The sequence below is a fragment of the Doryrhamphus excisus genome, chromosome 10 (assembly GCF_030265055.1).
Source record: "Doryrhamphus excisus isolate RoL2022-K1 chromosome 10, RoL_Dexc_1.0, whole genome shotgun sequence".
Lineage (NCBI taxonomy): Eukaryota > Metazoa > Chordata > Actinopteri > Syngnathiformes > Syngnathidae > Doryrhamphus > Doryrhamphus excisus.
This window is the reverse complement of record NC_080475.1, coordinates 13,403,081-13,429,255: the sequence shown is the minus strand read 5'-3', so window position 1 is coordinate 13,429,255 and position 26,175 is coordinate 13,403,081. Positions and strand designations below refer to the sequence as shown.

The 26,175-nt window shown below is 39.3% G+C and overlaps 1 protein-coding gene across 14 annotated transcripts in view; it reads right to left on the bottom strand.

Annotated features, from left to right (window-relative positions):
• cacna1db (calcium channel, voltage-dependent, L type, alpha 1D subunit, b) overlaps positions 1-26,175 on the bottom strand; it is a 69,832-nt gene that overhangs the window by 13,815 nt on the left and 29,842 nt on the right. The window contains exons 7-41 of one of the 14 annotated variants that reach the window (XM_058085078.1): positions 25,394-25,590; positions 25,156-25,259; positions 24,912-25,081; positions 23,389-23,469; positions 22,128-22,215; positions 21,661-21,687; positions 21,273-21,433; positions 19,763-19,988; positions 19,481-19,688; positions 19,295-19,415; positions 19,074-19,188; positions 18,928-18,988; positions 18,794-18,851; positions 17,070-17,205; positions 16,691-16,820; positions 15,511-15,570; positions 13,335-13,441; positions 13,137-13,224; positions 12,927-13,034; positions 11,377-11,429; positions 11,156-11,302; positions 10,822-11,023; positions 10,530-10,688; positions 10,334-10,444; positions 8,481-8,558; positions 8,100-8,183; positions 6,517-6,558; positions 5,739-5,867; positions 5,550-5,615; positions 4,329-4,420; positions 4,105-4,264; positions 3,892-4,019; positions 3,715-3,811; positions 1,976-2,078; positions 1,798-1,899 (exon numbers count right to left, since the gene is read on the bottom strand). In XM_058085078.1, the coding sequence (XP_057941061.1) occupies positions 1,798-1,899; positions 1,976-2,078; positions 3,715-3,811; positions 3,892-4,019; positions 4,105-4,264; positions 4,329-4,420; positions 5,550-5,615; positions 5,739-5,867; positions 6,517-6,558; positions 8,100-8,183; positions 8,481-8,558; positions 10,334-10,444; positions 10,530-10,688; positions 10,822-11,023; positions 11,156-11,302; positions 11,377-11,429; positions 12,927-13,034; positions 13,137-13,224; positions 13,335-13,441; positions 15,511-15,570; positions 16,691-16,820; positions 17,070-17,205; positions 18,794-18,851; positions 18,928-18,988; positions 19,074-19,188; positions 19,295-19,415; positions 19,481-19,688; positions 19,763-19,988; positions 21,273-21,433; positions 21,661-21,687; positions 22,128-22,215; positions 23,389-23,469; positions 24,912-25,081; positions 25,156-25,259; positions 25,394-25,590 (3,999 nt within the window). Of the gene's footprint in view, positions 1-1,797; positions 1,900-1,975; positions 2,079-3,714; positions 3,812-3,891; positions 4,020-4,104; positions 4,265-4,328; positions 4,421-5,549; positions 5,616-5,738; positions 5,868-6,516; positions 6,559-8,099; positions 8,184-8,480; positions 8,559-10,333; positions 10,445-10,529; positions 10,689-10,821; positions 11,024-11,155; positions 11,303-11,376; positions 11,430-12,926; positions 13,035-13,136; positions 13,225-13,334; positions 13,442-15,358; positions 15,419-15,510; positions 15,571-16,690; positions 16,821-17,069; positions 17,206-18,793; positions 18,852-18,927; positions 18,989-19,073; positions 19,189-19,294; positions 19,416-19,480; positions 19,689-19,762; positions 19,989-21,272; positions 21,434-21,660; positions 21,688-22,127; positions 22,216-23,388; positions 23,470-24,911; positions 25,082-25,155; positions 25,260-25,393; positions 25,591-26,175 lie in introns of all 14 variants that reach the window. The other 13 variants (XM_058085079.1, XM_058085080.1, XM_058085081.1 and 10 more) reach the window with 13 other exon arrangements.

The window sequence follows — 26,175 nt, the reverse complement described above, 5'->3', positions numbered from 1 at the left end:
TTGTAGTTGCACATTGAATCGTTTACCACAAAGATACCGTATTTTCTGGATTATAAATCGCTCCTGAGTATAAGTCGCCTTGGCCAAAAATGCATAATTAGGTAGAAAAAAACATACATAAGTCGCACTGGAGTATAAGTCACACAAGGCCAAAAATGCATAATTAGGTAGAAAAAAACATACATAAGTCGCACTGGAGTATAAGTTGCACAAGGCCAAAAATGCATAATTAGGTAGAAAAAAAACATACATAAGTCGCACTGGAGTATAAGTCACACAAGGCCAAAAATGCATAATTAGGTAGAAAAAAACATACATAAGTCGCACTGGAGTATAAGTTGCACAAGGCCAAAAATGCATAATTAGGTAGAAAAAAAACATACATAAGTCGCACTGGAGTATAAGTCACACAAGGCCAAAAATGCATAATTAGGTAGAAAAAAACATACTTAAGTCGCACTGGAGTATAAGTCGCACAAGGCCAAAAATGCATAATTAGGTAGAAAAAAACATACTTAAGTCGCACTGGAGTATAAGTCGCACAAGGCCAAAAATGCATAATTAGGTAGAAAAAAACATACTTAAGTCGCACTGGAGTATAAGTCGCATTGGCCAAAAATGCATAATTAGGTAGAAAAAAACATACATAAGTCGCACAAGGCCAAAAATGCATAATTAGGTAGAAAAAAAAACATACATAAGTCGCACTGGAGTATAAGTCGCATTTTTTGCGGGTAATTTATTTTACTATTTATTTTATTTTACTACTACTACAAACTACTTGGTACCAAAACAGACATAACGTCATCTTGGAAGGCAAGTTCTAAAAATAATAAAAGAATAGAGAACAGGCTGAATAGGTGTAAGATATGCTAACACAATGGTTATTCAGCTACACAAAAAATAAACATAAATAGAAAAGATGTCCAGTGTTTATGTAACATAAATAGTTTTTTCATTTATAAGTCGCAGGAACAGCCAACCTATAAAAAAAAATGCGACTCATAGTCCGGAAAATACGGTATTTCCCCTACTCATTATAGATAAATCTTATTTTCCATCTGCGATTAAATGTGATTAATTGTGAGTTAACTACAGACACAGTGTGATTAATCACGATCAAATATTTTAATCGATTGACAGCCCTACTTATTAGTTGAATTCTTGGACTTCAATATGACACCAAAGTAGCAGTGTGCCAACATAAAGTAAAGCCGAGAGGAGGCATGCCCATTAATATCAACTACTTGACTGTTGCGACCATCACTAAGGATAATGAAGGCATTTATTATTAAAATTTTTATTACAGTACTTCATATGTGTTCTGTGTACAGTGTGAGTGACTTAATTGAAGTATAATAGTCCAGTTATGAAAACATTAATATTAATTAACATTTTGGTGTGATTTCCTACTAAATGTACACCATGTTTAGTTTTTCCTGAGCAGAGCCTTGTGAAACGTTCAAAGCCAGTAAGCCATACCAGCGTAGCCTCATGCCACCAAACTAAAACAGAACTGCCCAGAGAACCCAGACTGGCGGAGAGAGAAAGGACGAAGGCAAACAGCGTAGCGAAAGCTGGCGGTGGCGGGGGGGTTGGGGTGGGGTGGAAGAGAAGCTCGACAACAAGAACGTTAAAAAGCAAAACACTGCAGAAACATGAACGCAACATGAACACTGACAGGAAGCTCGTCTTTCCATATGTTTGACTTTCTCGAAGACGCCTCAAAGTACTTACCTAACGTCCAATCAAATTGCTCAGATGTGATGTGATGTATGGTGTGTAGTAACCACTCACCACCCGCGGGGGGCACTACTTGATCCAGTAGCTTCATGCTGGTCCTCTTCCAGATCTTCTTGATCACAGCTCTCAGCTCCTCATTGGCTTGTTCCAGGTTGCCTTGGTGACGGTTGGTTGGTGAGATTAATTTAAAAATAACATCCGTGGGAATTTACGACAAAAGTGGTGACCTCACCTTCCGTCTTGATCTTTAGTGCAGTGCGAACAAGTGCGAACAAAGTGGCGTTAAACATGACCGTGCCGTCGCTATTCAGAGGCATGTTCATGGCCACCAGACGCTGCAAATTAGAAAATGGTTAATTAACGAGCCAACACCCAAACTTGCTAACTTGTTGTTGTTAGAGTGTTGTATGGCTATGAATACTGTTTTTTTCTAACATTGTGTCTTTGTGACATCACACTGTGCCAATAGAGGGCCCCGCTAACTCTTGCCAAGTGCATGCAGAGTTAGATAAAACTGCTGGATGCTGACTATTCATGATAATTCTGCTGCCATTATGCTAGTACCATCATTCTAATGCTAAGAGTCCACTGGGCCGGTGCCAGTTCGCGCCAGTTGGCGCCAAAGATTATATGATTGGCACGTAGTGGCTCGCTGTGGCGCCGAATAACGGCAACATGGCAACATGCCGAGCGAACATTAATTTGATTTTTGAACTGGCGTCGGCCCAGTGGACTCCTAGCATCATTGGCGTAACATGGCTCGCGCCATTACATTCCAGTGGATTCCAATAGGCGGATTGTTTGCGACATTTGGTTCCACTGGGCGGACACGAAGATTTTAAACATTTTGAAATTTTCTTGCCCGCAAATTTAATTTTTGCCGCCACCACGAGCCAGTTTGAGCCACTGCACGCCACTAGGCACCTAATTGGCGACACCAGGCCCCACAGCAAATTGCTTCGGCGTGAACTGGCACCAACTGGCGCCGGCCCAGTGGACTCCTAGCATCATTGGCGCAACATGGCTTGCGCCATTACATTCCAGTGGATTCCAATAGGCGGATTGTTTGCGACATTTGGTTCCACTTGGTGGACACGAAGATTTTAAGCATTTTGAAATTTTCTTGCCACCAAACTCAATTTTTGCCACCGTTATGTGCCACCACGAGCCATTTGGGAGGAAGTTTGAGCCACTGCACGCCACTAGGCACCTTATTGGTGACAATAGGCACCACAGCAAATTGCATTGGTGCGAACTGGCACAAACTGGCACCAACAGGTGCTGACCCAGTGGACTCCCTGCATCATTGGCGCAACATGGCTCGCGCCATTACATTCCAGTGGATTCCAATAGGCGGACTGTTTGTGACACTTGGTTCCACTTGGTGGATGCAAAGATTTTAAACATTTTGAAATTTTTTTGCCGCCAAACAAAATTTTTGCCTCTGTTACGTGCCACCACGAGCCAGTTGGGAGGAAGTTTGAGCCACTACACGCCACTAGGCACCTTATTGGCGACACTAGGTGCCACAGCAAATTGCTTTGGCGCAAACTGGCGCTGGCCCAGAGGACTCCTAGTATTATTGGCGCAACGTGGCTCGCCCCATTACATTCCAGTGGATTCCAATAGACGGATTGTTTGCAACATGTGGTTCCATTTGGTGGACACGAAGATTTTAAACATTTTGAAATTTTTTTGCCACCAAACTAAATTTTTGCCTCTGTTACGCGCCACAACGAGCCAGTTGGGAGGAAGTTCGAGCCACTGCATGCCACGAGGCGCCACAGCAAATTGCTTTGGCGCGAACTGGCGCGAACTGGTGCCGGCCCAGTGGACTCTTAGCATTAAGCCCACATCAGGAGGGTGCCTGCATATTTTTTGACCCCATGCTAATTAGAAACCTTGCTTTTGTACACCACACACCCGGAGACGCTGCAGTTCATTGAATAGAGGCGTTATTGGAGCATTTACCTTACAGGCCACTCTGTGAGGACAGAGTTTGCCAAAGCCAAGGGGGGGTTGGATCCTCCTCAGTAGGGTCACCACATCCAGATGTTTTATCCTGCCCCTGTCCAGAACATGACTCAATAAACAACACCGCTAAAAGAAATTGGGCACGGTGCAAAAAAATAGCGAATGAGTACTCACTTTGCTTCTGGATCATATTCAGACCAGATTCTTTTAAATTCATCAAGATGATGCGGTCCAAGAATGGACCAATCACGTGTGAGATAGTCAAAGTTATCCATGATGACGGCGACAAATAGGTTAATGATCTAAAAACAGGAAGACGATATTTATTAATTTCAGAATGTTTGCTTTTTAGCAGTACTTTTGTTGAAGAGTCGTATGGAAGGTCACCAGGAAGGCGCAGAGCATGTAGAAAGTGATGAAGTATATGATGGCAAAGCTGCTGCCACACGTTCTTTCCTCGCCGGGGTTGTAGTCCGACTCGGAGTCGCATAGCTTCCCCGGCAGACAGGCCAGCATGATCTCCTGCCAGGCCTCCCCCGTGGCACATCTGTAGCATTTCACCATTTTTTAGCACTTTAGCAAGAGTCAGAAATGTAAATACATCAACACACCTGAAGAGCATGAGGACGGATTGAGGGAACGTTTGAAAGTTGTTGTTGCGGTTGATCTGCGTTCCATCAACCATGGCTATTTTCCCAAAAACCTGACAGACAAAACACATCAGTGGTGACTTAGCATTATGGGTAAATCTCGCTGTGTCCCAATAGATCCACTGTGGGGCTGGATTCGTCTCCAATTCACATGTTATAAAGAAGAAGGGGGGGTACTGTTGTATTCAATTTTGTGGCTAATGGCTGTTTATTAGATGTAAGGCATTTATTTGACCGGGGGGTTGTTTATGATAAAATAATATATTCAGGAATATTCCTTAAGGCAGCGGTGGGCAAACTATGGCCCGGGGGCCACATGTGGCCCACCAAGTGTTTGAATCCGGCCCGCCGGTTGTTTTCTAAGTATTTCAACTTTTAACATACAAACTGGCAAAACAAAACTGCAATATTGTTTGATGTTTAAACATGAGACATGAGAACATACAGCCGATAGTATAACACTTATAAATAAGATAAAAATTAGACAAATAATTCAAGGAAAATTAAAATAAAATTGTGTGTGTGTGTTGAATATATGTTCTGGCCCAACCGGGACAATTTTTTTAACTCAATGTGGCCCACGAGTCAAAATATTTTCCATCCCTGCCTTAAGGGATTATAATTTTAAAAAATAAAAAAAATAAATACCGTATTTTTTGGACTATAAGTCGCTCCGGAGTATAAGTCGCACAAGGCCAAAAAACATAATTAGGTACCAAAAAAACATACATAAGTTGCACTGGAGTATAAGTCACATGTTTTGCGAGTAATTTATTTTACAAACTACTTGACCAAAACAGACATTACGTCATCTTGGAATGCAAGTTCTAACAATAATAAAAGAATAGAGAACAGGCTGAATAGGTGTAAGATATGCTAACACAATGGTTATTAAGCTACACAAAAAATAAACATAAACAGAAAAGGTGTCCAGTGTTTATGTAACATAAACAGTTTTTTCATTTATAAGTCGCTCTGGAGTATAAGTCGCAGGAACAGCCAACCTATGGAAAAAAGTGCGACTTATAGTACGGAAAATACGGTACGTGAATTAAATAATTTTCTCCGGGTACTCCAGTTTACTCTAAATTGTCCATAGCTATGAATTTGAGTGTGAATGGTTGTTTATAAATCTGAAAAGTTGGAAATTATGTGATACTATTAGTATTAGTGATACTTTACCTGCATCCCAATGACTGCATAGATGAAGAATAGCATGGCTATCAGAAGCGCAACATAAGGGAGCGCCTGGAAGGACAGTGTTAGGTTATTTTTTATCAAGTGTCACAGGCAATGCAATCCAGTAATACACTCAACAATTTTATATAATGATGCCTTTTCAAGTGGAGAAGTAGATGCATATTGTGTCACCTGAAAGGATTTGATAAAGGTCCACAGTAGGGTCCTGATGCCCTCACCCCTGCTCAGCAACTTCACCAATCGCATCACTCGAAACAGGCGGAAGAATGTGATGGAGATGCGAGCGCTGTCTTCTGTGTTCTGTGCGATGGATCGAAAGATGACTTTAAAAATTTTTATATTGCTGTAATGTTAACCTTTCAAAATGGCCGACCACTGGTGCTGATATTTATACAATAGTCTGTGCTATTATGTTGGATTTCTCTACTAAAATAATTATCATTTTTATGTGGCTTATTTTATTTGCAACAGTTATCCGATTACGTAACATTTTACCATGTAACATAAATATGTCATGTTTTACATCTACAATAACAAAGTGATACCAAGTAGACCTTGCAGCTGCCTGAAAAATAGTCCCAGTGTTTAAAAGGTTAAAGTGGACACAAAATATAAGTATATGAGGACCAACAATGGAGGAGCATGCAGAGTACCAACATGCTATGAAAACACCCGAATGCCTCACGCAAACACAACACTGAGCCATATTTCCAGATGAGCACCTCACCGCCGTCATATAGAACACAGATGTAATGCAACTCAATGCAACAATGTCGTCGTTATTGAAATGAAGGACAATCAATCGCATCACATGCCATGCACCAATATCCATTTCCAACTGACCATAAAACATCAAATTGCAACAAAAACATTAAAAAAGTTCACTGTTTTTTTCTTTAAACCCCCCCTGACACAAACGCTTGATGCAAGAGGCGGGGCTTCTTCTTACCCCAGGTTCCACTATCACCTTGACGACAGGAAGGGCTGTCGACTTAAAACCAAAAAGCTCCAGTTAATGACACTGTGACTTACAGCATCCCCAAAAAATCCAAAACAAATCCTCGATTAAATTGCTAAATTTCAAACTACAAGTGAGATGAATATAAAAATACTTAAAATGAGACTTAATTATTATTATTAATGATTTAATTGTTATTTTAGTAGCTTTTTCAGACTATTCCACAAATGACTGAAATGGTAATACAACTTCTTTAGGTCATAAGGTCATCTTCCTCTTGGAAAGACAAAAAACAAACAACAAAATACAATCAGGCACAAATACAATACATACATACATATTACTATGTGAAATAAGCCAAATATGACATTATTGTTACAAAAATGAGAAAATATTATGATATGCAACAGAACAAATTATTTGTAAAAATGACTATTCATGCATAACATTACAAAATATACAATATTACACAATAATATACAATATATATTACAATATTAAGAATAAATTGAATGAAATGAAACATTTAATTTAAGTGTCACCATTCAGCAGGATTTTACACTGTGATTAATACATACTAAAATACTAAAATACTAAAATGGCAAAATGTAATCATCACCATTTCACAAATGTTTAACACAAATATAAATATTATACTATGCAAATGTAAATAATGTATTATACTTTTTTTGATTGTGATAAATCGCATTTTGTCCACAGTTAACACACAATTAATCATAGATATAAATACTGTTAATTAGAATTAGGGCTGTCGACCAATTAAAATATTTGATTGCGATTAATTGCATTTTGTCTGCAGTTAACTCACAATTAATCACATATAGAAATACGGCTTATTAGGGATATTGACCAACTAAAATATTTGATCGTGATTAATCCCATTTTGTCTGCAATTAACTTGCAATAAATTGCACATATACATACGGCTTATTAAGACTTGATCATGATTAATCGAATTTTGTTAACTCACAATTAATCGCATTCAATCGCAGATGGAAATACGTTTTTATGTATCATAAGTAGGGGAAATATCTGTGGTAAATGATTCGATGTGCAACGACAACAATAATTACATACAATTTTATGTAAAACGATATACATTTTGGAACTATGGATACATAACTATGGATTACATAAAAAATTTAAAATATGGTGACACTTATTGCATTTTTATGTCATTAAATGTATGCTTACGATATATTATGCATACTCGTTAGTATATACATACGTATATATTTTTTATTTTATATTTTCGTAATGTTTAAACATTCTAGTAATTCATTTAAAATAAATTACAATATAGATTAAGACTAAAATTTGAATGTCTTCTGTCTTGAATCTTAGTATGTTTAGTATGTAATAATTCACATTTTGTTTACAATTGTATAAAAATGAGCAGCAGATTGACTGTGACCACTCCCACAGTGATCCCACTCCACGTTAACATTTTTCCTTATGAAATTGTTTTCAACTGAACAACATTATGACTTCGGTAGGCAACAAGAGTGATGAAACAGTGGTCATGCATGCACGTGTAATAAGTGACTACTTACATTGACCTCAGTGATGGCAATGTCAACCACGCTACCCACAACAATTAAGGCATCAAACGTGTTCCATGCATCAGCAAAATAGTTCTGCAAGCGGCGAGCAACAAAGACAAACACACAAAGAGAAGAGAAAGAGATAGGGCAAGAAATGAAAGAAACAGACAGACCAAACAAAAACATTGTAACGACAGAAGGTACGAACGAGACCATTTCATGTTTGGAAATAGAAATATGTAACAACTTCATGTATCGCCTCGATATTTGATGACTTTAGAAAAGACAGTCAAAGGAAAGAAAAAGGACAAGTGAAGGAAGGAAGAAGCAGCGGTCGAGGCAGCAAAGGAGGCAAAAAAGACACATGGGTACATACTGGCGTCTCTCTACCTGACTGAGTATGATGTCCACTACACTGCCGATCACCACCAGGGCGTCGAAGACGTTCCAAGCGTCCCCGACGTAACCCTGAACATGTCAGCCATGCACAGCCAGAGAGGGAAGTACATAGGGATGAGGTGGGGGATATGCAGGGATGAATTGGGTGAGGGGAGGCGCCAAGGGGAGGAAAAGAGGTAAAGGGAGAGTGCATGAGGTCTGCTATCACATCTAAATGTGAACTACAAGCACCAAATATCAGGGAGGTTTTAGGGGAAGCGATCAGCGAAAAATAGCAGCGCATACGAGAAATATTTTAGGATTAAAAAAACGTGTAAATGCAAATAGGATCTCACTACAAGATAACAGATCTATGGCTTTAAGTAACTGCAACTGAGTGGTTGACAAAAAACATTACAGTTGTGGCTGTAGGCAACCTCCTGATGTACTGTTTAAATGAATTCCACAATATGGAAGGAGCATTCAAGTCTAATCACCTTTGCATGAACTTTAAAATGTTACTGTGACTGACCAGATCGCTTCTGTTACAGAAAACAATAAATCTGAGCAGGCTGCACGGTGGACGAGTGGTTAGCACGCAGACCTCACAGCATGGAGATCAGGGTTCGATTTCACCTTGGAGTTTGCATGTTCTCCCCGTGCATGTGTGGGTTTTCCCCAGGTACTCCGGTTTCCTCCCACATTCCAAAAACATGCTAGGTTAATTGGCGACTCCAAATTGTCCATAGGTATGAATGTGAGTGTGAATGGTTGTTTGTCTATATGTGCCCTGTGATTGGCTGGCCACCCGTCCAGGGTGTACCCCGCCTCTCTCGCCTGAAGACAGCTGGGATAGGCTCCAGCAACCCCCCGCGACCCTCGTGAGGAAAAGCGGTAGAAAATGAACAAATGAATGAATGAATAAATCTGAGCGACTGTATATGACTAAGAATAGCAAAAAATCTAAACATTTAGCAAAAAATTAAAAATAGCAAAAAATCGAACATTTTGACATACTTTCTTCTTCTTTTGATTGAATATTTTACATACTATATCTAAGATTCATTCATTTATTTTTTACCGCTTATCCTGGTTTGGACTGAACCAAACACAGGGCACATATAGACAAACAACCATTCACACTCACATTCATACCTATGGACAATTTGGAGTTGCTAATTAACCTAGCATGTTTTTGGAATGTGGGAGGAAACCGGAGTACCCGGAGAAAACCCACGCATGCACGGGGAGAACATGCAAACTCCACACAGAGATGGCCGAGGGTGGAATTGAACTCGGGTCTCTTGGCTGTGAGGCCTGTGCGCTAACCGCTTGGTCGCTGTGCAGCCAAAATAAGCTAATTCATTCATTTTCTACCGCTTATCCTCACAAGGGTCGCGCAGGGGGTGCTGGAGCCTATCCCAGCTGTCTTCGGGCGAGAGGTGGGGTACACCCTGGACTGGTGGCCAGCCAGCCAATCACAGGGCACATATAGACAAACAACCATTCACACTCACATTCATACCTATGGACAATTTGGAGTCGACAATTAACCTAGCATGTTTTTGTGAATGTGGGAGGAAACCCACGCATGCACGGGGGGTGGAATTGAACTGGGGTCTCCTAGCTGTGAGGCCTGCTTGCTAACCACTCATCCACCGTGCAGCCTCAAAATTAGCACAATTGTAAGAAAATGTATCTTGTTCGTCCTTAGGCTTAGTAGACCGTTTTAGTTTTTTTTGCATCAACCAAAATACATTTTTATATATCTGATGAAAAAAAATCATAATAAAAAAACAAACAATACAACTCTACTTTCCTTTTACTGTATTTTTTTTTTTTACTTCTGAGGACCAAAGACTCACCCTGGGCTTGAAGGCGATAAGCTTGAGGATCATCTCCACGGTGAAAACCCCAGTGAAGACCATGTTCAGAATATCCATGGTGTAGTAGAACAAGTGGGACTGTCCGTGGTGCTGAAAATGAATCAATGCATGTTTGAATGCACTCAATGGTGTTCAGGTTGGTAGGTTACAGTGGAAACCACAACAGGTAACTTACCTGTATGGACAGACACAGCGTGTTGAGGATGATGAGGACAAACATGACATACTCAAAGCCGGTGGAGTTGACCACATACCAGAACTTGTACTGGTAAGGGTTTTTGGGGATGTAGCGACGCAGGGGACGGGCTTTGAGAGCATACTCCACACACTGGCGCTGGAAGGGACAGAGATGTTGAACCTATATTAGCCTAGAGAGCGTATTGGGACGCACCTCTTAACCCTGGGTTGGACCAGAACCGTCCCAATACTTTTGTCCTAAGACAAAACAAGGACGCAAAAGCGGCTACCTGGTTCTTATCCAGCTCACAGTTCTTGTACTCCTTCTCCCCTTGTTCCTGGAAGGTGACAATGACGAAGCCCACAAAGATGTTCATCATGAAGAAAGCGATGATGATGATGTAGATGATGAAAAAGATGGAGATCTCAATGCGGTAGTTGTAGATTGGGCCCATGTTTTCTCGGTTGGAGTCGATGGCCTTGTACAAGAGACTGCAGTAGCGGGGAGAAAAAAAATAAGCGGTTATGGTTTATTACATAATACAGAAGATCCCTACTGTTTCGGGGGCGGGGGGGTACTCTCCAACGCCCCTCTATCCATTGAACATATAAGATAGTCCTTACGTGGGCCATCCTTCAAAGGTGGACACGGTGAAGAGAGCCATCATGGCCACGAGGACATTATCAAAGTTGAAGTCGCTGTTGTGCCAGATCCTCTCCTTGACCATCGGCATGGCCGTGTCACCGTTGTTGTAGAGGATGTAGGTGCCCCTGATGTGATGTGAAGACCACCATTATCACCATGGATCCTTTTCCTCCACGGAAATGAACAACAAATAACTCACTTGCATTCCTCCGGACTGGACTTGGCATCATCTGTGCAGCGATAGAACTTCCCCTGTGTGAGAGATAGATAGATTAGATAGATTAGATACATGTATGATAGATGTATGGATGGATGTATGATAGATGGATGGATGGATGGATATAAGACAGATGGATGGATGGGTGGATGGATGAATATATGATAGATGGATGATGTATGTTAGATGGATGGGTGGGTGGCTCGATGAATGGATAGATGGATGGATGGATGATGGATGAATGGATAGCTGGATGGATGGATATATGATAGACGGCTGGATGAATGGATGGATAGATGGATGGATGGATGGATGGATATATGATAGATGGATGCATGGCTGGATGAATGGATCGATGGATGGATGGATGGATGGATGGATGTTAGATGGATGGATGGATGGATGGATGGGTGGCTCGATGAATAGATAAATGGATGGATAGATGGATGGATGGATAGATGGATAGATGGATGGATGAATGGATAGCTGGATGGATGGATATATGATAGACGGCTGGATGAAGGATGACGGATAGATGGATGGATGGATGGATGGATGGATATATGATAGATGGATGGATGGCTGGCTGTATGAATGGATAGATGGATAGATAGATGATAGATGGATGGATGGATGGATGGATAGATGGATGGATGGATATATGATAGATGGATGGATGGCTGGATTAATGGATAGATGGATGGATAGATGATAGATGGATGGATGGATGGATGATAGATGGATGGATATATGATGGATGGATGGATTGATGGATATATGATAGATGGATGGATGGCTGGATGAATGGATAGATGGATGGATAGATGATAGATAGATAGATAGATGGATGGATGGATGGATGGATGGATGGATGGATGGATGGATGATGGATGGATATATGATAGATGGATGGATGGATATATGATAGATGGTTGGCTGGATGGATGGATATATGATAGATGGATGATGGATATATGATAGATGGCTGGATGATAGATGGATGGATGGATGGATAGCTGGATGGATATATGATAGATGGATGGATTTATGATAGATGGATGATGAATGCATGGATGGATATATGATGGATGGATGGATATATGATAGATGGATGGATGATGATAGATGGATGGATGGATAGCTGGATGGATATATGATAGATGGATGGATTTATGATAGATGGATGATGAATGCATGGATGGATATACGATGGATGGATGGATGGATATATGATAGATGGATGGATGGATATATGATAGATGGATGGATTCATGATAGATGGATGATGAATGCATGGATGGATATACAATGGATGGATGGATGGATATATGATAGATGGATGATGAATGGATGGATGGATAGATAAATGTATGATAGATGTACGGATAGATGGATGGATGGATAGCTGGATGGATATATGATAGATGGATGATGGATGATAGATAAATGTATGATAGATGTACGGATAGATGGATGGATGTATGGATAGATAGATAATATACAGAAATGTATTTAAAATGTCTTCCATGTACCTTGAAGAGCTGCACTCCAATACAAGCAAACATGAACTGCAGCAGCGTGGTGACGATCATGATGTTGCCGATAGTCCTGATGGCGACAAACACGCACTGGACCACATGCTGTGAAGGACACGCTTAGATGTCAACAGGCGGGGGTAGCAGAGGGGGGGGTCTAGTCCAACCATTCATTTATTGATTATCTTAAGACAAATCCTTCCTAACCTTCAGTCCTTTGGCTCTGTTGATGGCCCTGAGCGGTCGGAGGACTCTCAAAATACGGAGAATCTTCACCACGGAGATAGCAGAAGATCTGAAGGTGGTGGAGATATCATTATCATCATATTGGAGGGCGTTACCATCTCCTTCACAATGCCCGGTGCAGGCAGCACTCATGCACTCACTCATGACACGGATACTTACTGAATACCGAAGGAGACCAGAGACACTCCGACAACCAGCAGATCCAGGAGGTTGAAGTAGTTCCGACAGAAAGCTCCTTTATGAAGGAACGCTCCAAACGCCGTCATCTGAGCAGAAGATGAAAGCTTAAGTCTAGAAACTCACACAGCGCTATTACTACACATATACATAATATATATTTTATATATAATAAAATAACACATTAGCTATTTAAACAGAATCAAAAGAAGGTGGCTTTTTTTTCTTTTTTTTTTTAAATCCATGCTTTATGTATGTATCACAGATGACAATAACAAAACCAACTGATGTGGTGAGAATGAAATCACTCTCACAAGACGCTTGCAAAAATGTTGGCTGGACAACGTGTGGAATCAATACAGTGGAACCTCTGGAGTTTTATGCAATATTATGAATTTGACATGGAATTTAACGTTACAGTGTTTATTGTCTTTTTACACTTTTATAACAGTTAAGAATGTTATTTTTATAATGGCTGCGGAAAGGATTGTTTTCCCGTGAAACATGTTTCACAGGAAATTTTATATTGTATATATTTATTATATTATATTATATTTAACCAAAGAAGTTCCACTATATTTGATACACTTATGCAAACATGAAACATTGAAAAAGACATTGACACAACATTCCAAAGCCACCACATTCATTCCTAGAGGGCGCGTTAATCCTATGTTGCATTAAAAAGGCCCTGTCATATTGATTTTGGACTGAAAATTATTATTTAGTGTATATATTTTTTTTATTATTATTTTATTATTATATATATATATTATTTTTTAAATTTTTTTCAGTGTGTATATTTTTATAATAATTAATATTTATAATTACAACAACTTCAAAATGTAATTATTCATACTTGTATAATATTTAAATATTACATGTAATACAAAATAAATCCAAAAAAATCTATAATAAAATATGAAACTTTGAAATAAAAAATAGTTATATGTATTAAAAAAAAGAGATAAAAGAATCCATTGAAAATATAGTTCAGGAGGATATGTATAATTATGAGAACTATTATCATATTAAATAATAAATGTAAATATTCAGTAATAAGATATATGTAATTTAAAAATAATATAGTATAATAATATTATAATAAAATATAATCAAGTTCAGACATGAGTGGGGTATTCCAGAAAGCAGGTTTAGTTAAAAATCTAAATATGTAAACTCTGAGGTAAACTCTGGTTTATCTATTCCAGAATATTCCAGGTTACCATAGCAACCGAGCAACCTTGAACAGATTTTCTTGAACATACCCTTTGTGTGTTCAAGTCCATGATTTGATATTAGAGTTGGATATAATTATATTATATAATTATTATAATTATATAATGAATGAATAATAATTATTATATTTAAATATAAAATATTGAAATAGAAATATAAAATAATAAATAATAATAGCAGATTGCATGACACTTTTACTGATACAATAATACCAGGTGGACTGTTACGTGTAAAACATATACAGTCCCCCCCCCGTCAATTTTGTTAAATCAGTGCGGCCCGTGAGTCAAAAAGTTTGCCCACCCCCAGGGTCCAGACCCACCGCCCCCCCACCACCCCACCCCCGCGACCCTCGTGAGGATAAGCGGTAGAAAATGAATGAATGAATGAATGAATATTCAGGATTGATTGAGCTACCTGAAAACCCAGGATCAGAGTTCAGGATTAGACTGTACTGTCTCCTACCTGGAATACCCCCAGATGATGCAAAGGTGATTATCTTTACATTTATTTTATTTATTAATTTAAATTGTTTTTTAAAACAAAAAAAGTAAATAATAATAATAGTAAATAATGTTAGTAGAGAACATCTAGAAAAATACTTGGACCTTTTAAAAAAAGTCTTAACAACAAGGATGTTTTTTTTTAGAAGACAATCAGGGACGGGAGAGTGATGCAGCATGCTTGTAAATGGCGGGAACTGTTTCATGTCTTTCTTTTCTCGATTGTTTGCTTTGCAGAGGGCATCTCAAAGCTCTCTTGTTTACCTTAATAAGGATCTCAAATGTAAACATACTAGTGAAGACATAGTCTGCATAGCCTAGGATCTGGGGAGGCAATCAGAGTGACACACAAGCACGGAGGAGGTTACTGAAGCTCTAGCCAGCACAGCACCACACCGCACACGGACGCCATTTACCTTCAACAGGATCTCAACAGTAAAGATTGCCGTGAAAGCATAGTCAAAATAACCGAGTATCTGCAAGAGGCAATGCACAGGTTGCAGTCATCAAGACGTTTTTTTCCGGGCACAACAGCACAGTGACTGACTGGTCTCGTACAGGAGATGAAAGTTACATCCGCTTTGGTTTTCATTGCCAAAGCCATTTCCGCACAAATTGCTGTTGATCCAGAAAAATCTACGTATTTTTAATATTAATGACTCCACTTGAACTAACAGGGAAAAACGTAGGAATGACTCAGCAAAATGTCAGCTTAAATTAGCATCTGAAAGCCCAAGAACGTTAGGAAAGGAAATAAAAGAGTACATATACAAATGTATACTGTATATATATATATATATATATATATATATATATGTATATATATATATATATATATATATATATATATATATATATATATATATATATATATGTATATATATATATATATATATATATATGTATATATATATGTATATATATATGTATATATATGTATTTATATATATGTATATATATATATGTATATATATATATATGTATATATGTATATATATATACATATATATATGTGTGTGTGTGTGTGTGTGTGTGTGTGTATATATATGTGTATATATATATGTATATATATATACACATACACATATATATACATATATATATACATATATATGTACGTATATATATGTATATGTACACTGTACATCATCAATACTCAATAATTCTGTTTTATACGGACTGGCAAATTTAAGTAAAAATTAAATAAATATAACATAAATCCATATAAGGTATATTGAACTAATGAACTATATAAAAATCTATAATTAAAATAATTATTATATAATCACATTAACAATACCAATTATTAATATTACCACTATGATCAAAAGTATCGCAAAAAAACGACAAATTAAAAGTTAAAAAAAAGTTTAAAAAGTATACATATTTATGATATAAAACTATTGCATTATAAGAAATATAATAGTTATTGTCATAATATAGCGTATTTGTTGCATGCTGTAAATAGCATAATATTACTATGTACCAAAATATGTTCATATTACGTCATGTAACACGGCTTAAGCCCGCCCCTCAACCCGCCCCACAGTTTATCAATGGGTAGCGGTGTTTTTATGTTTTTTGTTTTTTACGTACAATATTGCGTGCAGAGAAGCTGCGTATGGGATCCTCAGCGGCCAAAGACACGGAGCTGAGCATGATGAAGACCAGGATGAGGTTGGTGAAGATCTGATGGTTGATCAGCTTATGGCAGAAAACTCGAACCCTACGATGAGATTATCACGGTCATGTAAAAAAAAAAAATCACATTCAAACAATTTTCTTTGTGGGTCAACAAAAACCTCCAAATCCGAGGGAATGGTTCTTAGGTTGGGAGCAAGTTCTTGCCCCAAATGAAGTGAGTTCAATTGCTATACATACAACCTATAATAATAGGTTATAGGTTAATAATAATAACCTACAACCAAATAATAATGATAATCTACAAAATGATAAAAACATTTGTTGTACGTACGGGTTGGTGTTGCTGAAGATGAAAAAGGCGCTTCCGTCTGGGATGGGGGGAGTTTTTTCCTTGAGGGTCAGCTCGGACAGCCTCTGAGGGCGGGGCCCAGAAGGGACCTCTGGAAGGTCATCATTGGCGCAACATACTGGAAACATAACAACATTGTCAGTGACAACTACACAACTTTAATAATGAAAGTAGGAACCCTGAGTATATTGTACAACCAATGTTGTAATCGCATTAAAGAGGAAACAACTCAGCCAGTATCAACTGATTCTCGACCAATCACGTATTTATATGTTTTTTTTAACAAGTCGATCCCAGACGTACGGTATTTATATGTGTTTTTTTTTTTTTTGCATTAGAGACAAAAAGAGGTGATGATGAAACTCCACAGACGAGACATTATCCACATATACATGGACCCAAATATTCCAATTGCATTCGGTTTATTTGGTCAGTAACAATAATTATCTTCCTATTGGGCTGCACGGTGGACGAGTGGTTTGCGCGCAGGCCTCGAAACTAGGAGACCTGAGTTAAATTCCAGTTTGCATGTTCTCCCCGTGCATGCGTGGGTTTTCTTTGAGTACTCCGGTTTCCTCCCACATTCCAAAAACATGCTAGGTTAATTGGCGACTCCAAATTGTCCATAGGTATGAATGTGAGTGTGAATGGTTGTTTGTCTATATGTGCCCTGTGATTGATTGGCTGGCCACCAGTCCAGGGTGTACCCCGCCTCTCGCCCGAAGACAGCTGGGATAGGCTCCAGCACCCCCACGACCATCGTGAGGATAAGCGGTAAAAAATGAATGAATGTTTTTATTAGGACTACATTCTGTAGCTTTTAGTATGTAGGCTTATTATAAAGCACACGGTTAGAGCTCACATAGTAGTTGGTTAATATTCTGCATTATACGTTGGTAGTGTATTGTCTGTTTTGATTGGTAGCTAATATGGTAAGTCTCACTTACAAGGTACACTACACTTGAGTACCATCTAGTGGCTCAAATGCGACATGACACAATGATCTTTCAATGATAATCTTAAAGATAATCATAAAGTAGGTCGAGTGGTTAGCACGCAGGCCTCACAGCTAGGAGACCCGAGTTCAATCCCAACCTTGACCATCTTTGTGTGGAGTTTGCTTGTTCTCTCCGTGCATGTGTGGGTTTTCTCCGGGTACTCCGGTTTCCTCCCACATTCCAAAAACATGCTAGTGTGAATGGTTGTTTGTCTATATGTGCCCTGTGATTGGCTGGCTGGCGACCAGTCCAGGGTGTACCCCGCCTCTCACTTGAATGAATGAATGTTTCCCAGTTATTAAAGGGGACCTATTATGCTCGTTTATGGCCCTTTGTATTGAGTTGCAGACTCCTGTAGAGCAGCTACACACAATAACCCACACAGAAAGCATTCTAGATCTTCCAGAATCTGCACCTATTATTCCAGCTGTATTTCCTTGGATTTCCAAAACGGTTTGTTTCAATTTATTCCACCCACGGCCCACCCATGTTTTTATTAGGACTACATTCTGTAGCTTTTAGTATGTAGGCTTATTATAAAGCACACGGTTAGAGACTCACATAGTAGTTGGTTAATATTCTGCATTATACGTTGGTAGTGTATTGTGAAAATTAATGAATTTTTGCACTTGCACACTTTTCAATTTGCATTCATTTTTACGTGTTTAATAAATAGGAACAAATCGAAGGTCTGAACATGTACTGTACCTGGTGAGTTAATGGAATAAAGTTCTTTGTCCTCTTCCAGTAAAAGCTCCACTGGCACCTACTCGCATTGTAAAAAGATTTATAAAATAAGTTTTTAAAAAAATCAAAATCATGTCATAAAACTGCCTTTGTACCTTTGTTTCTCCATCTGTGTTTTGTATGATTTCTACTCTCTGGTCGATGCCCACCTCCCTGCTTAGACAGAAAGGGTAGCTGTTAGAAACAGTTTACTGCCCCAAAAACATCAAACAAAATGTGAATTTTTAGGAATTGTTTCTACTTAGCACTGTTCCTCCTCTTCTTGGCCTCCTCCTCCTCCTTCTGCGCGGTGTTGAGGCTCTCAGCGTCAGCCAGGTTGTCCACAGCAATGGCCAAGAACACGTTGAGCAGGATATCTGGTCATGTGGCTTGAGGAGAAATATTCTGCTAACTGGTTACAATCAAATTCAACTAAAAAGAAGTATCACTATTATTTAAAAAAAAATTTCTCTGCCAAGATACAATTCCCGCAGATGAAGAGGATGATGAAGTAAATGCACACCACCATTCCGGAGGAAGCGGGACCGCCGTATGCCATGATGCCGTCGTACATCACCGTGTTCCAGTCTTCTCCCGTTAAGATCTGGTCAACATTGTTAGTTAGCGTTAAAAAAAACGTAACACGTTAAGAAATACAGTAAGAAGTACCTGGAACACGGTTAGGAGGGCTTGGGGGAAGTTGTCAAAGGTGCTGCGTTTGGTAACGGTCTCGTCAAAGTTGAACTTGCCCCCAAACAGCTGCATTCCCAGCAAGGAGAAGATGATGATGAAGAGGAAAAGGAGCAGCAACAGCGAGGCGATGGACTTCATTGAGTTGAGCAAGGAGGCCACCAGGTTACTCAGTGATGCCCAATGGCTGAAGATAAATAATTAAATCTATTATTAAATAAAAATGTGACGTCGCGGCGAGAAAGACTGTGTGATGCTCACCGCGTGACCTTAAAGATCCTCAGTAGGCGGACACAGCGGAAGACGGAGATGCCGAGCGGAGACATGATGGCCAGCTCCACAAGGATCGTCTCGACGATGCCGCCGCACACCACAAAGCAATCAAAGCGATTGAACAGGGAGACAAAGTAGGCCTGCAGCCCCAAACTGTACATCTTCACTAGCATCTCCAAGGTGAACATGGCCAGGAGGACTTTGTTGGCTGCATCTGTGGACGGGAGGGAGAAAAAGGAAGTTGACTTGGAGGATTAACTTGAAAAAAACTTGGGCTTTCTTTTAAGATGTGTAGTGAAGCCTGGTTTCTTTTTTTACTTTATGATAACATTCATTCATTCATTTTCTACCGCTTATTGTCACAAGGGTCGCGACGGTGCTGGAGCCTATCCCAACTGTCTTCGGGCAGAGAGGCGGGATACACCCTGGACTGGTGGCCAGCCAATCACAGGGCACATATAGACAAACAACCATTCACACTCACATTCATACCTATGGACAATTTGGAGTCGCCAATTAACCTAGCATGTTTTTGGACGGAGAAAACCCACGCATGCACGGGGAGAACAAAAAACAAAGAGATGGCCGAGGGTGGAATTGAACTGTAAGACTATGCGTGCTAACCACTCTTCCACTGTGCAGCCTTTATGATAATGTTATTAATTCATTCTTTCTACCGCTTTTCCTCACGAGGGTCGCGGGGGTGCTGGAGCCTATCCCAGCTGTCTTCGGGCGAGAGGCGGGGTACACCCTGGACTGGTGGCCAGCCAATCACAGGGCACATATAGACAAACAACCATTCACACTCACATTCATACCTATGGACAATTTGGAGTCGCCAATTAACCTAGCATGTTTTTGGAATGTGGGAGGAAACCGGAGTACCCGGAGAAAACCCACGCATGCACGGGGAGAACATGCAAACTCCACACAGAGATGGCCGAGGGTGGAATTGAACTTGGGTCTCCTAGCTGTGAGGCCTGTGTGCTAACCACTTGAACACCGTGCAGCCTTTATGATAATATTATAATACAGAAAATTGAAACCAATTTAGTAACATCCATTTTCTGTACCGCTTATCCTCAAGAGGGTGGCGGGCATGCTGGAGCCTATCCCAGCCGCCCCTGGACAATGACAGGGACAGCTGTGTTTTTGGAATGTGGGAGCAAACCAGAGTGCTCGGAGAAAACCCACGCACACACATGAAGAACATGCAAACTCTTGGAATCGAACCGCTGGGAATTGAACCCGGGTGTTCTGGCTGTGTGGCCTGCGCTCTAAACACTTGCACAATGTGCAGCCCAATCCAGTAACATCAAATCTGGAATAAATTATTTTTAAAACGTGATTTAAAAGAGGGCAAAGAGTTGGTTTGACTGTCATGAAGCAAAAAAATTACAGAATAATCAATTGTGATCAGTAATTAATTGATCTAATTAATCATTTTCTCATAATTGGTGCTCATTAACTGGACAAAAAGAAAGCAAACATAGCTTACCTTGAACTTCGGTGAGCCAGTTGGGTTGGTTGTAGTGTTCCGAGGCGATGGTGAGCGTATTGAGGAAAACCAAGATGATGACCAGCCAGTAAAAAGTCACAGATTTCACCGCCGCTCGACACTTCCTGCGCCAGAAGCGATTCCACCGTCGACCCTGTCGACTGTATCAAACCCACATCAGTATTACAAACACTCAAAACAGAGTCAGTGAAGAAGACGGGGAATAAAACATGAGGCAGAAATGAGTCAATTAAAGAAGAACGGACGACATGAGGGATCGAACGGAAGTGATTCATGTAACAATACAGTAGATGTAAACGTAAAGGCATGCGGGATGAGTTGGGCTAAGGCACATACCTATTATGTGATGTCACATCACGCTACTAACCTGCACTTTGACTTAGTTATTTTTTTACTGAGGAGGATAAAAGAAAAAAATTTAATAATAAAGCTTTATATATATATATATATATATATATATATATATATATATATATATATATATATATATATATATATATATATATATATATATATATATATATATATATATATATATATATATATATATATATACATATATTGTGTATCACTGTATTATGTACACAAAAGTGAACACACCCCACACCTTCTCAAGGGACAATACAATCACAGCAATGACACTTGGATATCTAATAGAGTAGTCAGTGTACAGCTTGTATAGCAGCATCCATTTACTGTCCACTGATAATGACTGAAATAAGCTATGAAAATAATAATAATAATAATAATAATATGAGATATATATGATGCTTTTTGAAATGTGAGGGGTGTATTCACTGTTGTGAAAGATGAGAAGAGTTAGTTGACACTCACCACAAAGGAGCACAGCAGAACCATTTGTCATCGTCGCTGCTGTGATTGTCGGTGTTAACAGACTCCGTCTCGCTGGTGGGGACGCTTGCTGTTGAATTGAATCACACACACTTATAAAGATGTAGAAAAGGATTTGCCTTCTACTGACATGTTAAGACAAGTGCACATATAGGCAAACAACCATTCACACTCACATTCATACCTATGGACAATTTGGAGTCACCAATTAACCTAGCATGTTTTTGGAATGTGGGAGGAAACCGGAGTACCCGGAGAAAACCCACGCATGCACGGGGAGAAGATACAAACTATCTTCTCCGAGGGTGGAATTGAACTGAGTGTCTCCTAGCTGTGAGGCCTGTGTGCTAACCATTCATACCTATGGACAATTTGGAGTCGCTAATTAACCTAGCACGTTTTTGGAATGGGGGAGGAAACCGCAGTACCTGGAGAAAACCCATGCCACAACATGCAAACTCCACACAGAGATGGCCGAGGGTGGAATTGAACTTGGGTCTCCTAGCTGTGTGGCCTGCGTGCTAACCACTCGGTCAGCTCATTCATTCATTCATTTTCTACCGCTTATCCTCACGAGGGTCACGGGGGTGCTGGAGTCTATCCCAGCTGTCTTCGGGCGAGAGACGGGGTACACCCTGGACTGGTGGCCAGCCAATCACAGGGCACATATAGACAAACAACCATTCACACTCACATTCATACCTATGGACAATTTGGAGTCACCAATTAACCTAGCATGTTTTTGGAATGTGGGAGAAAACCCACGCATGCACGGGGAGAACATGCAAACTCCACACAGAGATGGCCGAGGGTGGAATTGAACTCGGGTCTCCTAGCTGTGAGGCCTGCAGGCTAACCACTCCTCCACTGTGCATACTTATAGTCCAGAAAATACTGTACTGTACACTGTTCATGTATGCAAACATGTTCCGTAATTAAAGTGACAGTAAAGGGATTTCCAAATGATGATGATGGAATGAGATATGTACACATACACAAATATGGATTCTAGGATTCTGACAATTTGTTGTCATCTGGATGTAGTACGTACATCCCATTCGGCAAATGTAGTGTCTTGAACAAAGTGAGTGATAGGACACGGATGCACAAAACATACATTAAAAATGTCAAGCAAAGCAAACAGACAGTAAAAACTGTATGAGATCCAGGACACAAAGATGTTCAGTGTCATTGAATGAAGATGGCCAATTTAAAAAAAAAAGAAAACACCGTCGAGGCTCACGTTTACCCTGCGTCTCTGTGGACTGAGTGAACCAGCCAAACTTTCCCTTCTTCTTCTCTGTGAGGTCGGCTAGCGTGACCCCTTGGTGTTACCCACATGCAGTTGACACAGTCAGGCAGCAGAAAGAGCAGTGAGTCAGCACAACAAGAAAAAGGAAGTATGCAAAGGAGATACAAGACCACAAAGACCATTGAAAGATCCACAAAGAGTGTAATAATAATAATAATAATAATAATAATAATAATAATAATAATAATAATAATAATAATAATAATAATAATAATAATAATAATAATAATAATAATAATAATAATAATAATAATAATAATAATAATAATAATAATAATAATAATAATAATAATAATAATACAGTTAGGAATCCTACTACATTTAAAGCGAGCGGCGACTTCTCCCACTTTGTTCAACAGTCCTTGACTGCACCATCAAGCATTCTCCCATGCTGCAAAGATAGACTACTAAACTGTATTTTCTTTCATATTATATTACAATGTGGGAATGCATAAATGTCAGCTTTTTGACTGTCGTGAGTTCGATTTCTTTGAAAAACAAACTCCATGTTCATCCCGGTGGATGTTGGGCCTGTATTCATATATTGTGCCTTGTGCCTCCATATCCATTGTTGTATTTCCTCAAACTATAACAGGACGCTCCTCAAAAATACTAGTGCTGTTAATAGACATTTCTAATGTGTGTATGTATACAGTAAAGTGAAATTGGTTGCCCTTTTCCTGAAAAAAAACTAATAATTTGTGGAGAATGGCTCTCACTATGGTTTGCTGGAGTCCCACAGCTTAAGAAATGGCTTCACATGGGGCTATGTAGTAGCTTTGGATTGTTTTTCTCCCTTAATAATTCATTCATTCACTCTATATTTTATCAGTATCACTGCCCTGGGCTTTGACACAGTATCATTTCGGCCTTTTCCCGTATCATTCATGGGCGGTTTCTAGGGTACAGGGCCAATTAATACTGTAGTATGTGATAATGATAAAATGTCCAGTCCAGTTTAACCATGTCCAGTATCAGCCCCCGTAGCTGTCCACTCAGAGCGCGCTGCTCTGGTATCGTGCCCGTGAAACAACCAATCAGAGAACAGCGCACGAGCGTGAACACACACTATAAATATTCCTAGTGCTTCTCCGGTCACCAAAAAACCCAAACTTGATTAATGGAACTTTAATTGTCAGACATTGATAAGATAAAATATTATTGTTGAAATATTTTAGCAATTATTGTGTTTACACTGTTTAGATATAATACATGTAATAAACTGAACATTTTCTGGAAACAAAATGGTCTTTTGATTAAATAGTACGTGATAATAAGCTCATGATTAAATAGAATGTGATAATAAGATCATCACATGGTTTGGTGATAACCTATAAATATCGTATCGTGAGGCTAGTATCGTGATATCGCCAGATTCTTGCTTAATACACACCCCTAATTCATACAGTAGCTATTGCTTTATATTGATTGATAATTAAATGCAGCAGACTCACTGTTGCACTTGCCCTCTTCATCTCCCTCTTCCTCGTTCTCAGGGTCAATGTCCTCGGCCTGCGTGATCCAGTCCAGATAGCCCTTCAGGTCCTCCTCCAGCTGCTGCTTCTCACGTAGCTTCTGGAAGTCGCCTCGTGCTTTGGCTTTCTCTCGTTCTTTGGAAAACTCTCTAGAATAAAAAAAAAACAGTCACAAACTTGTCACAAAATTGAGATAAACTATATAGAAGAAACTAAAACCCACCCACTGAGGACACCCAAAACCAGGTTAAGAACAAAGAAGGATCCAAAGATGACCAGACTGACAAAGTAGACCCACGGCAGCTCAAACCCCATTGCATCGTTCATCTGCAAAGAATATGCAAAATTCATCATGTTCTTACTTGTGAAACATACATATAAGAAACATGTGATTGAGACTAAATCAACAGCGCCCCCGCTGGTTGTTGACAAGTAGTGCACCCCATATATAAACATATTACCCAATAGAGCACGTCAGTCCATCCCTCCATGGTGATGCACTGGAACACCGTCAGCATGGCAAACAGGAAGTTGTCAAAGTTGGTGATGCCGTTGTTGGGACCCTGCCAGCCTTCCCTGCATACGCTTGTGTTCAGCGTGCAGTGACGGCCGTTTCCTGACATGGCGCACGGCCTTGGCTCTTCTTCTGCCAGCGCACCTGAACATACACATGAAAATATACACCTGAAAAATATTCATCGTCCACGATAACATGAACTCCCATACGCTTCAATTAAAAAAAAAATAATGCATCCATTCTTTTTAAGCTATTTTTCCCTGAAAATTAAGGGTGAAATTATGGTGATTACTTGTATTTTTTCATTATTATATATTTTATATTATTATTATATTATTATAGTATATTTATTATTATACTACACAAAACAGAAAAATAATAGTAATAATAATAATAGAAGAAGAAATGCTTAATATCACCTTAAAAGGAAACAAAAATAATAATAATTTATTTTAACATTATTATTATTACATTATTACATGTTTATATTATTTAGAATTAGATATGCTTATATGATATTACATACAGTGGTATGAGTTCTTATTTTTTTGCACGTTTGTCAAACTTGTCACACTGTTTTAGGTCATCAAACTAATTAAAATATGCGTAAATTACAACACAAAATGCAGTTTTTAAACTCATTCATTCATTATTCATTCCTCACAAGGGTCGGAAGGGTGCTGGAGCCTATCCCAGCTGTTTTCGGGCGAGAAGCGGGGTACACCC